Genomic DNA, 13,051 nt, shown 5'->3' with positions numbered 1-13,051 from the left:
TTTTTTAAAAACCAATTTCCTAATTCTCCCACTGTTTGTTTCCTCTTTTTCTGTTTTACTGTAGATAATTAGGAAGTGTTATTCCAATGTGAACCTAACAATACTTATAGAAGTTTTAATTCCTATGTAGGAGTTCCTGTTAAAATTTTCTAAATCACTGACTTACATATCTGGACTGAATTATTCTTTTATCGTAAGTGTACAAAAGCTGAAAGGTAAATAGATGCTAGAGGCAGATGTAAAAGATAGACAGTATAACTCTGCCCCCGTTTAAATGTTTTTTTTTTTAATGGAGTAACTTAAGGGACACATTGTAGGCTTGTCCTGGATATGAATATATTTAGTAGGCTAATAAGGCTTCTGCTAACAGAATATATACAGGAGTCACATTCACTTGTAAAGTTATTAGTTGTTGAATAATGAAAGTCAGGAACAAACAGTTGGAAATAAGAATTGCTGTAACTTTCAGTGATCTCATTGTGTACATAGAATGCTTCACTGACGTGTGAGGATTTACAGCAATAAAAGGATGTGTATCGCTACAGAAAATTTTTCCTTTCCAGAACAGCTGATGTCTCTTTAAAGTGTTTTGTCTAGAGTTATCAAAGCGAAAGCAGGTTTTGATGATATAATCAATTGTCACCAAGAAACCAATTTCTTTCAAACTTCAGGAAACGTGATTTGATTTAATCGAGCAGCATCTCAGTCGCTGCACAGATTTTTTTCATCTGTGAGCAAGAATTTCTGTTTTTTCTTGAGGATTTCATTACTTTCTGGGAAAATATGTACTAAACTAAACAAGCCTGCACGTGAATGAGATATCCAGGAATAATAAGCCAACCTTGTGACCTTTACAGATCACATAGAGTATTGCCATTTCTGTACAGGAAAAAAAACCCCACAACCTTTCTTGCAAAGATTTGAAAAAAACTGCCAGGTCTTCCACAAGAAATTTTTAATTTTCTGCGGAGGTCTTGTATCAAAAGTGCAAACAAGATACTTTCACCTGAAAGGGCAGGTTTCCCTGGGGTGTATTAAGTGGTTGTCTATGTTGACACAATTCTTGTTACTCTTTATTCATTAACAAACAAACCAAAATTCTTCAATACAGAAGAATTTGGATGTTTAATTCATGCACAACATCACAGTCTCTTCTGAGTAGCAGGGAGAACTGTGTGTTATGTTCTTGTAAGATGTATCCCTGTGGCATCACGAACTGTTCCAGAAGTTGACAGCTACTGTATAGCCAAGAAGCATGACAGCCTAGCATGGCTGATATGCTGTGCTATGATAGATTGATTGTAGTTGCACAAAGTGACTAATTTAAGAGGTGTTTACTGTGTTTTGTCAAAAGAGCACCCGTATGGTGAGGTAACTAAGTGGAAAAGAGAAAATGCCAGCTTTAGAAATAATTAGGCACTTGGTTATATTTGAGGGCATTTCAATGCCAGCTGTGGCAGTGTCTTCCTTACAGACTTCCAGATATCTCATGTGGAATGCTGTTGACCTGGCAATGTTCATTAATCTGTTTCAAGATAAAGTAATAGATGTTTAATGAGAGTATTGCAGAGAATGCCTGTACCTCAAGGAGAAGGGACAAGAATAGATTACAAAATTTTTCTAGTCTGACTGATTTTGCCATTTCAAAACCATGTTAATGTGATCACACTGTTCATCTTAGTCCTGTTTACACTTTCTCTTCTCTTCCTCTACCCTAAACACTTTGAGCATATGGCCAGAATTGACTCTAAAGGTAGGAACTTTGTATCTTCGAAAATTCTGTAAATTTATGAAAATTGACAGTGGCGAAAAGCGGTATACTGAATGAATTGAAGGGCTTAATGCCTTCTTTGCCTCAGTCTTTAATAACAAGACCGGTTGTACTGAGGGAATCCAGCCTCCTCAGCCAGAAGACAGAGACTGGGAGAACGACTCCCCTGCAATCCAGGAAGAGATAGTGACCTGCTGCATCACATAGACACACACAAGTCTATGGGACCAGGTGGGATATACTTGAGGGTGCTGAAGAAGCTGGCTGGGGTGCTCACCAAGCTGCGTGTGAGGTTAATGGTTGGACTAGATGATCTTCAAGGTCTTTTCCAACCTAGATGATTCTGTGATTCTGCTGGGAACAGGCTACAGCCTGGGCTTCATCCTGCCCAGTTGGGAATATGTGAGAATGCTCTAAGAACAAGATTGTCTTGCTGATGATGGGTTATCTGGGAAATCATAGTGGGCATGGGAGGAGGTAGAGTGGAATGTGCTGGGGATTGAGGTTCATAGGGTACAAGTGCACTGGAAACCAAGCTTCACTAGTTCTGAGGCTGGTGGAGGAGCTTGCTGTGCACTGGAATTCTCTTTGGTGACAGAAAGTCACTTCAGCTCTTTCTGCATTTAGATGGTCAACCCGGTATATCTCTTGGGAAATAAAGTATTAATCTAAGGATTCAAACTGTGAATCCAGTATGTTTCTTGGGATTAAAGTATTAATCAAATGAAAACTTTATGAACAAAATAGCATATTGGATTATGTTTGAAGAAATTGAAGCTATGTTTTTCTTTAAGAAATTTCAGGATTAAATCTCCTGTGATTGTTATCACAGTGTTTGGGGGGGGTAATTTTTTTTTTTTTTAATAATTCTAATTAGGATTTAAGATTTGTTAGTGTGGTTGGGGAAGAAAGTCACAGGTACCAAAAGACTGGGAGGTCTTTGAAGTTCAGATTAATTAAAAACATAAAATCAGGCTGTAATTCATGCTGCCCATCATATTTTCAAGTGTGAAAGTACCACAAAATTAATCATTTATGGTTGTGATAGTATTCTTGTAAACCCTCTGATTTATCAAAAGAGTGTTGACAGAGGAATTGTATAAAAATGAGATACAGGTGTCCAAGACTTACATACAACTTTAAAAATGTGGTATAATATGTATACACTTGTTTATGAAGGATAAAATCCTTATTTGTAAGCACTGATGGTGTAAGCATCATTTAGCTGAATTAAAATGCCGAAGTCTAGGCATGCTTCAGTGGGAATTGGGCAATTTAACCAATGATTAGAGTAGCTGAAAATTCCATCCCTTTTTAACATAAAAAAGCAGTAAATGTAAACAATTTATAGGATTTGGTTTCAATAATTTTCTTTCCTTCACAAAACACACAGAATGCAAATAACTGGTATTTCTTTTCATGAATCTACTTGCCAGCTTTTTGACTTCTTGCTCCCTTGCAACCAACCTTTTAAAACCAGTGTTCAGTAACTTTTTTGTCACATATAGGCAGGTGTAGGGAAGTCTACTATACATTATTCTGGTGAGATTCCATGTAGTAACCTACAAATGCGACTAGCCATAGGATTTGAATATGTAGTCACTATAAAATGTTGTTTATGTAAAAAGAGCCTCATCATTCAAGACAATTCCTTCACGAGAGGATTAGTCTCATATAGCTTTCTGAAGATACAAAAAACCCCCTGAAACTCGAGTCAAAAGGAAACTGAAATTGTTTCTTCCACAAAACTTATCACTAGCCTGTGTTAATCAGAGTTGTTATCTAGTCTTGTGCAACTTTTTCTTTGTCATGATACCTGGTGACTTGAAAAGCACTCTGTAAGTATTTCTGTTTTTCCTGGCATCTACTACTAGAAATATTTCTCCAAAACTTTATTGTTTACACTTCAATTATAGCTATAAAGCAATAAATGTTAAAAAATTGTTTAAAACTTTTTTTTAGATACTTGCATTCAACTTTCTTGCACAGTGTTTAATGCCCTCTTAAGGTATTTTATATATTGATACAAAAAGATTATGTAGTGACACACTGTAAATTCTGAAAATGTTCTTTCATTATTAAAATGCAATACTGTATTTTAGTACTAACAATTGATCTGAAATCTGCAATATTTCTTCTTGCACTAGATCTCTGTTGATCCTGGATGACATTTGGGATTCCTGGGTATTAAAAGCATTTGATAATCAATGTCAGGTTCTTATCACCAGCAGAGACAGGAGCGTAACAGACGCTGTGTCTGGTAAGGAACAGTTTCCTCTCCTGCACTACAGATATTGTGTATACAGTTTGTTCTTTTGAACTTTTAACAGAATGATAGACTCTATGTCTGTCAACTTGTGCACAAGTGGCAAAGTTTTAGAATTCTGCTCTGTAAGACTTTATGCTCCTTGTGAAATAAGTATTATATGTTATCCTGAAAGTCAACATTGAAGAGTGCAGTTATGCTCAACAGGATAAATTAACCTCTGTGACACTGCTGCTGTTAGACTGATTAAGCTGTTAAGCAGTCACTGCTATGACATGCCCATAATACATCTGTAATTATTAGATTGCATTAGAGACAAAAAACTCAGACTGTAAACTTGACTGTGGTAAGTAGAATTTATCACTTCTTAGTACTAGGTGTATAAAATACGTAAAATACTGTGCAAAAAATTAGGAGCCAGGTCCTTTGCTCCAGGTTTTGCTCAGAAAATGCTCTCAATTTCCATAGGATTTTTTACATTCTTTTAATTTTTTTCCATGTTTCTATGTCTAGGCAATAAATATGAGGTTCATGTGGAAAGTGGACTAGCACATGAGAAAGGACTAGAGATTTTATCCCTATTTGTGAATATGAAAATATCAGAACTGCCAGAACAAGCTAACTGCCTTGTAAGGGAATGCAAAGGTATACTTGCTGCTCTTTAACATACCATTTACCACTGACTGTATTATTTTCTTCTAGATTGTGACTTAGAAATAGAGGAAGGAACATTCTCTAATACTGTACCCCTGAATTAAAACATGTGCTTGTTAAATGCTTTTTGTTTTTTTAAACTAAATAGAAGTGTCCTGTGTTGATTTTTCAAGTAGTTTTCTTCAGCGTATCTTCCCCTTGCTGCCCTATTACACTTTGTCCTGGTTCAGCTAGGATAGGGTTAAGTTTCCCCAGCAGTGGGGAGGGAGCTCTAGCCGGGTTATTCGGTTATTCGATGCCATGCTGACATAAGGTCCCAGCCCAAGCGCAGGAAGAGCAGAGACAACGCTTTATGTTCATGTTGACACCTTCACCGCTGTATCCGTGCAATATATCTCTTGTTCTGTTTCATTGTTATTACTGTTATTGTAATCATTGTTGTTTGGTTTGTTGTTGTTGCACTGTTGTATTAAATTTTTCCTTATCTCAACCCTGGGGTTTGTATCTCACTCCCTGCCTGGTCGGGTCAGGTCCGAGGGTGGGGGAGGAGGAGTGGCATTGTGGTCTTGGGTCCCAGCAGGGCTTAAACCACCACACACTTAAATTTGATGAGTTTGCAGATGTCTGCATGGACATCTAGATGTCTAGATGGATGACATGTTTTGTTTGTCTGTTCCCCACACCTCAAGAATTTAATCAGTGTATTGGGAAAATGACCTGACTTCAACCACTTGACTAAACTATTGTATTGTGTACCTTGAAAACCTCTAAGATCAAACTAATCTTTTTCTTCAGGTTCTCCTCTTGTGATATCCTTGATAGGCGCATTATTACGAGACTTCCCTAGTCGTTGGGAATACTATCTGAAACAGCTGCAGAATAAGCAGTTTAAAAGAATAAGAAAATCTTCTTCTTATGATTATGAAGCCCTTGATGAAGCAATGTCCATAAGTGTTGAGCAACTGAATGACAATTATAAAGACTACTATAAAGACCTCTCTATCCTCCCAAAAGATGTTAAAGTACCTACTAAGGTAATAACAACAATGCAGAAATCTAATAATTTTTGAGATACAAACAATAACTTTAAAGAATTCATAACATTATTATTGTGTATAACTTGTGTTGTATGTAACTTAATAGTAATTGCTAGATTGGGTAGGTCAGGTCCATTATTGTATCATGACTTTTATTGTCAGTACTAAAACTAAATGTATTGATAATGCTTATGTGCATTCCATATATAGCTCTTTAATTAGATTGTAGTTGAGCTCTCTGAAGGCTTAAAAACTGGTGTGAAATTTGTCTCCTTTAAGAAGAAGATACAATCACCATAAATCAGCACAAATAGTCAAAAGATGGCATAACTTGTATTATCTGTCCTGTAGTTTGATATGGAAGAATAGGTAACTTACTGAATTTACCACCATTTGTAATGTGTCTATATTTCTTAGCATGTATTTAGTTGCCAGTTAATTGGTAGCCTTTTATGATATTCATACAAGTCATATTACCTCTTAGTTCTGATTCTTATTTTGTCTTTTTTTTAGGTTCTCTGCATTCTTTGGGATATGGAAACTGAAGAAGTTGAAGATATACTACAGGAATTTGTTAACAAATCGCTGCTGTTCTGTGATCGTAACGGGAAGTCATTCCATTATTATTTACATGATCTTCAACTTGACTTTCTTACAGAGAAGAATCGCAACCAGCTTCAGGTAGGGTATTTACTGATGTACTTACTCTTAACTTTACTCTCCAAAGCTGGGCATTCTTCAGGAAATGTTTCTTTGTTAAATGATATCCAGAGTACCTTCATAGAATAGGCCCATAATGTGGATATACTTAATGCTGACTAATTAAAAACATTTATTTTTAACTTGAAGCTGTGGAGTGATTTCACAATGATTCCATTTGCAGCTAAGAAACTAAACTGAGAGACTGTTATTTCTCTGGCAAAGATGTTTCCAGCAGGAGATGAATGTTCCGCTGGTGATTCCAAAGGCATCAAGACCCTACCAGAATAGGAAGCTTTTTTAGTACAGAGAAGTTCTGTTTACTCCTTTTTTCAATTTAAGGAAATACTTGCAGGGAAAGGGCCTATAAGTTGGGCCAAATAAATTTATCAGTTCTGAAGGACAGGACAGAAAAAGTAGATCTGAAGAAAAGACAAGTTTTTAGTCTTGCTTTAGATCTACATACATAAGGGTCCTTTTTTTTGTTGGCTACTCACATTTAATGTGAAGAGTGATTTGGTAGCTGTTCTCAACCTAAGAAGGAAGGTTAACAGCTTGGTTTTTTGTCTTAATATCCAGAGAATATTTCTGGAGAAGTCTTAAGCAATAGATTAGGTTAAATGTACAGTTTTGGAAGGTAAGCTTTTCTTATTTCATTTGTTGTGGGATTATGATTGAGAAAATAATATTATTCCTTGATACTATATGCAATATAATGTTAATAATTCCTCAATACTGAAACAAAACTATACCTTGGTATAGCATTAACTGAAAGTGTGTTTTGATTCGCATTTCAGGAGCTACATAAAAACATAGTGAATCAGTACAAGAAATACTACAAACTTAATATGCCTGTTCCATCTCAAGAGGATTGCATGTACTGGTATAACTTTCTAGCATATCACATGGCTGGCGCCAACATGCAGAAGGTGAGTTCTGACTAGTGTCCTCTGTTTCCTTTCTTGACCCACCCTTGCCCCTGCCTTTCCCCTCAGGTTTTTTCCTGACTTGAACCTATCTTCTCCCAGGCTTTTGTGCAGACAGGTAGACACTCAACATAGAGTCCTTTAGGGGCTCCACTGATAATCGGTCTGTTATGAAAACTGTTTCTACCCTTTGTGTCTTGTCCTTTCAACCAGTTCTTGAGAAGATTTCTTACTTTGTATCATAATAGCTTGTGTTTTTCTTTTCCTTTTTAAGAAGCATTGATAAGAAATCCTGTCTAAACCTTTTTGAAAACCCAGGCTCACTTTATTGTAAGATAATACAAGTAAATTGATTTCTTCAGAAAATTTGGTTAGATTACTTTTTTCTAAAGAAGTCTTGCTATTTTTTTTCCTCATATATCATACTGATTTGTGTGTAAAAGTTCTTTCTCTGTATTACTGTATTTCAACAGCCACAAAAAATCCAGCAAGAGTTAGATGGGCAAATATCTTGGTCCCAGGATTGCCTTGGATCCCTTAAAAAAATTGCTGTCATTTTTGCCACCAACTGTTCTTTAGGTATTGAGCTAGTATAAGATGCAAATCATGCAGGAAGATTAATACTTCAGTAGTTTCACTTGAATGTCTTTTGAACTCTTGCCTCAAATAGGATTTGGTCCTGGTTGCTAATTGCTTTTTCACATGTACTCAACCTTATCTCATGAACCCCTTTTGAGATGGTTCATCTGACTCATCATATAAAATACACTTATAGGAACCTTCATAATTAATGTGGGCTACAAATCTAGGGTTTTTTGGCTCATACTAACTTCATTATCTCAGTCTCTTTAATTATAGTGTATTGGAAAAATGTTTCTATTATTAGCTTTTCTACATTTTGTAGAACTAGATTCTCAGAGTTCTTTAGCCTGTCTCATTATGACTGTATGCTCCCCAGAGTTTAGACTCTTTATATTGCTTATTTCTCATTATTTAGATAAGATTTCTCTTTTTGTTGGAAGGCTAATAAAGATAGGAAGTATTATTATTATTTTTTTAATCATGATAATCTTTCAATCCTTGTGGTATTTAATGATTTTAAATTGGAATATACTGTGCAGTGTTATCTTTAAGCAGTTTTCCTGATTCTGGCAAGAATGCTTTTTTAACAAGAAGGGCTTTTTAAAGTACATTAATAGCTAGGGGAGGTCTAAAGGAAAACATTGGACCCATACTTGTTGAAGATGGTCATCTGAGTGATAGAGATAAAGAAAAAGGGGAAGCATTCAATGCTTTTTTTGCCTCAGTCTTTAATAATACTGACAGACCTTGGACTGCCCAGTCCCCTGAGTCAGAGGACCACAAGGGTGGGAACAGTAAATTTCCATTTGTGGACACTGAAATTGTAAGGGACCAGCTATATCAGATGGATGTTCACAAGTCCATGGGACCTGATGGAATTCATCCCAGAGTACTGAAGGAGCTAGTGGTTGTTATGGCAGGACCTCTTTTGATCATCTACCAAAGGTCTTGAGAGTCTGGGGAGATCCCTGCTGACCGGAAGCTATAGCCAATGTTATTCTCATCCACAAAAAGGGCGTGAGGGAAGTCCCAGGAAAGTACAGACCTGTTAGTCTAACCTCACTTCTTTGAAAAATTATGGAGAAGATTATATTGCATACTGTTGAAAGGCATTTTAAGAATGATGCAGTCATCAAGCACAGTCAACGTGGGTTCACAAAAGGAAAGTCCTGTTTAACTAATTTGATATCCTTCTACGATAAGGTCACATGCCTAGTGGATGAAGGGAAGGTGGTAGGTGTAGTTTTTCTGGATTTTAATAATGCTTCTCATACTGTCCCTCACAGCATCCTTCTGGACAAGTTGTCATACTGCGAGATGAGTCAGTACATGGTGTTCTGGGTGAAGGACTGGCTGAAGGGCAGAGCTCAAAGGGAATGGGGCTGGCTAGTGCCTGGCCACCAGTGGTGTTCCTCAGGTTTCAATTCTAGGGCCAGTCCTGTTCAATATATTTATCAATTATCTGGATGTAGGACCGGAATGCACCATTAGCAAGTTTGCTGATGATACCAAACCAGAAGGTGCTATTGACACTCTTGAGGGACAGGAGGCCTCACAGGGGGATCTAGGTAGATTGGAGTATTGGGCAGTGATTAATGGGGTGAAATTTAACAAGTCCAAATGCTGGATTCTGCACCTAGGGTGGAGTAATGCCAGGCACAGGTATAAACTGGGAGAGGAGTGGCTGGAGAGCAGCCCTGCAGACAGGGATCTGTGGGTTCTGATTGGCAGATAGCTCAGCATGAGTCAGCGGTGTGCCCTGGAAGTCCAGAGAGCAAATGGCATCCTGGGGTACATCAAACACAGCATAACCAGCCCGTCAAAAGACGTGATTATTCCGCTGTATTCAGCGTTGGTGCAGCCTCACGTCGAGGACTGTGTGCAGTGCTGGACCCCACAATTTAAGAACAGTGTTAAGGTCCTTGAATGTGTCCAGAGGAAGGTGACAAAGCTGGTGGAAGGAATGTCCTATGAGGAGCAGCTAAGGACTTTGGGCTTGTCTAGTTTGGAGAAGAGGAGACTGAGGGGTGACCTCATTGCTTTCTATAGCTTCCTGAGGAGGGGAAGTGGAGAGGGAAGTGACAATCTAATCTTTTTAGTACCCAGTGATAGAATGTGTGGGAATGGTGCAGAGCTGCACCAGGGGAGATTTAGAATGGACATTAGGAAGCATTTTGTTATTGAGAGGGCAGTCAAACCCTGGAACAGGCTTTCTAGGGAGATGGTCGATGCCCCAAGCCCATCAATGTTTAAGAGGCATTTGGACAGTGCCCTTAATAACATGCTTTAGCTTTTGGTCAGCCCTGAATTGGTCAGGAGTTGGACTAGATGGTCATTATAGGTCCCTTCCAACTGAAATAGTCTATTCTATTCTGATAATTCTATTTGCAGTTTCTGATTGCCTTTCAAGTAGCCTTCTCATTTTTAAGTTAAATACATGTATAACAGATTTTTTGCTTTCATTCAAATTCAGCATCTGTAAGAACAACAACGGATCACTATTAGCAGAGTGATCTTTGCTAGACGGGACTAGAAGCAGCTTTTTCAGAGTTGTATCTTAAACCAGGTCTTGTGTGCTACAAAAGTCAAGATTTGCTTTGTACCCCCATCCCTTCTCCGACCAGCTGTATCAAAGAGCAGTCCTTTGCATGAAAATAACAAGCTTAGACTTCTATACCCCAAATTTTCATACATGATGAAGTAAGATGCAGGCAACAGGAAATTGCCGAAGTTTTTAACTAGACACAATTGTACTGAAGCATATTAAATGTATTATATAACCTAATGTATTCCCTGTGTTTTTCTTTTCCCCCTTAATTGTGCTCTGAATTTAAATTTGTATTTCTTGTAGGAACTCCATGATCTTATGTTTTCTTTAGATTGGATTAAAGCTAAAACAGAATTGGTAGGGCCTGCTCACCTGATTCATGAATATGTAGAATATAGTTCAATCCTGGATCAAAAGGTATGATACTAAAAGGTAAATGATCAGTCTATTCCAAATATGTTTTTCTCTTTTGTAATTTCATTTTGTTGGATGTATGTATATATGGGGAAGATATAGAAATTGTAAAATACTGAACATAAGAAGAGTACCGAGTTTAACTTGGAGAAGAGAAAAATGAAGAAAACTTAATTTTCAGTTTTAGTTGTAACTTCAGTATGTGCACAAGTAATTGACCATGGAAATTAGTAACTAAGGTGAACAACAGTACCCTAACAGTGGGGTATTCATGATACTCTGCTTTTGAGGAGGTATAGAATTTTGTTGGCTGCTTGGAATAGTCTTTCTGGTATTTCACATTGACTACTTACTGAGTAAATCACTGTTGCCAGTATCCTTTATTCGAAAAATAAGGTTAATATGCGTTCTGGAGTAGGATAATTAAGTATTTCAGTCTATCATATGTACTTGCTAATAGAACTAAATAGAAAAATAGGACTAAATGCTTCTGTAAGGATATTAGCCGTATAGAAAATTTAAAAAAGCAAAGGACACTTAGGAAATAAATACACTTTCTATGTTATTAAACAGTGTCTACTCTGTATGTAGGATAGCACAGTACGTGAGAACTTCCAGGAATTTCTGTCTTTAAATGGGCACCTTCTCGGACGGCAGCCATTTCCTGACATTATACAGCTGGGTCTTTGCCAGCCAGAGACATCAGAGGTGTATCAACAAGCCAAGCTACATGCTCAAAAAGAAACAGGAACATTTTATTTGGAATGGATGTAAGTATCTGCAGTCCATCTGCTGATATGCTGATCCCTTGATCCAAGGAAATAATGTAATGTACAACTAAATACAATGTATGGCTAATATAAGGACCTTTTTAAGAACTGCTGTATATTTTCAGGGGGAAGTGAAATAATTTTCAAGAACTTGTAGGAAGAGGGGAACTCTCTATATAAGGCCACAAATTATTAACAATTACATAGAAATAAGTAGAGAAAACAGAAATTTATTCTGTCCTCAATGATTTTTCCATTTAAATAACTACAAAGATGAAAAGAAGGGAAGAAGAGACTTTGAAACTTCTCTAAATACTTTTTTTTTTTAAGTTAGAATTTCAGTGCAAGTACTGGGCTTAGCACAGTACGTTGTTAGGTTTTCTAGTAAAATTTACACTTTAAAAAGGAGACCATTTGTGTTAACTTGCGAAGTTTTTGAAAGTAATGAGTTGAGGAATACTAAAAGGTTTTGTAATCTCTACCTAATCTTGAAATTTCTATGTGAGTAATTCTTTGCTGTTTTCATATTTTTGGAAGTTGTTTAAGGAAAAAGTATACGTATCTAAACATTTTTCCAGCATAGTCCAGTAGTCATCCGATGGCGTAATTGTCTCTGTTAGATTCTTCTGTTTGATGTTTCTATTCTGATACCTACAGTACTTGGTGGTCACAAAACAGAATGTTTCTATGTTAGGTAAATATGGTAATAACCAGACAGGTTGATCCAGGTATATTTAAATACAGGTCTTCTCTTTGAGAAATTAAATAATCAAATATTCATAGCTAACAGAATTCTAACTGAAATGCTTGGAAGCTGCACAGTTCAGAAGAGTCAATCACCAGGTAGTTCACTTGGTAGTTTCACCTTGGATGTAGGAGACTTATGCTGCAGAACATGACTGAAATCAGCAGAACAGAGACAGATGTTTTTGTCTTCTGTCCTAGGGCAGGCTTCTAAAAATCGTTTGTAGGATATGTAGGTGAATACACTGCTGTCTTGACCAGCAATTTTAGCTTTATTTAAAATATGAAAAAAAAAATGAGAGACCTGGGGATGTTGATTGATAGCTGTCTGAACAGGAGCCAGCAGTGTCCCCAGGTGGCCAAGAAGGCCAATGGCATCCTGGCTTGTGTCAGCAATAGCGTGGCCAGCAGGGACAAGGAAGGGATCTGACCCCTGGACTCGGCACTGGTGAGGCCGCACCTCGATTCCTGTGTTCAGTTTTGGGCCCCTCACTACAGAAAGGACACTGAATTACTCGAGCGTGTCCAGAGAAGGGCAACGAAGCTGGTGAAGGCTCTGGAGCACAGGTTGTACGGGGAGCGGCTGAGGGAACTGGGGGTGTTTAGTCTGGAGAAGAGGAGGCTGAGGGGAGACCTCATC

The 13,051-nt window shown here is 37.4% G+C and overlaps 1 protein-coding gene across 2 annotated transcripts in view; it reads left to right on the top strand.

Moving 5' to 3' along the window:
- APAF1 (apoptotic peptidase activating factor 1) overlaps positions 1 to 13,051 on the top strand; it is a 40,104-nt gene that overhangs the window by 6,436 nt on the left and 20,617 nt on the right. Inside the window, exons 6-12 of one of the 2 annotated variants that reach the window (XM_074902681.1) lie at positions 3,919 to 4,031; positions 4,551 to 4,682; positions 5,487 to 5,725; positions 6,242 to 6,409; positions 7,225 to 7,356; positions 10,787 to 10,900; positions 11,489 to 11,667. In XM_074902681.1, coding sequence (XP_074758782.1) covers positions 3,919 to 4,031; positions 4,551 to 4,682; positions 5,487 to 5,725; positions 6,242 to 6,409; positions 7,225 to 7,356; positions 10,787 to 10,900; positions 11,489 to 11,667 — 1,077 coding nt within the window. Of the gene's footprint in view, positions 1 to 3,918; positions 4,032 to 4,550; positions 4,683 to 5,486; positions 5,726 to 6,241; positions 6,410 to 7,224; positions 7,357 to 10,786; positions 10,916 to 11,488; positions 11,668 to 13,051 lie in introns of those variants that run through there. The other variant, XM_074902682.1, reaches the window with a different exon arrangement.

This window comes from Athene noctua, chromosome 3, assembly GCF_965140245.1.
Source record: "Athene noctua chromosome 3, bAthNoc1.hap1.1, whole genome shotgun sequence".
Classification (NCBI taxonomy): domain Eukaryota; kingdom Metazoa; phylum Chordata; class Aves; order Strigiformes; family Strigidae; genus Athene; species Athene noctua.
This window is presented reverse-complemented; position numbering and strand designations above follow the sequence as displayed.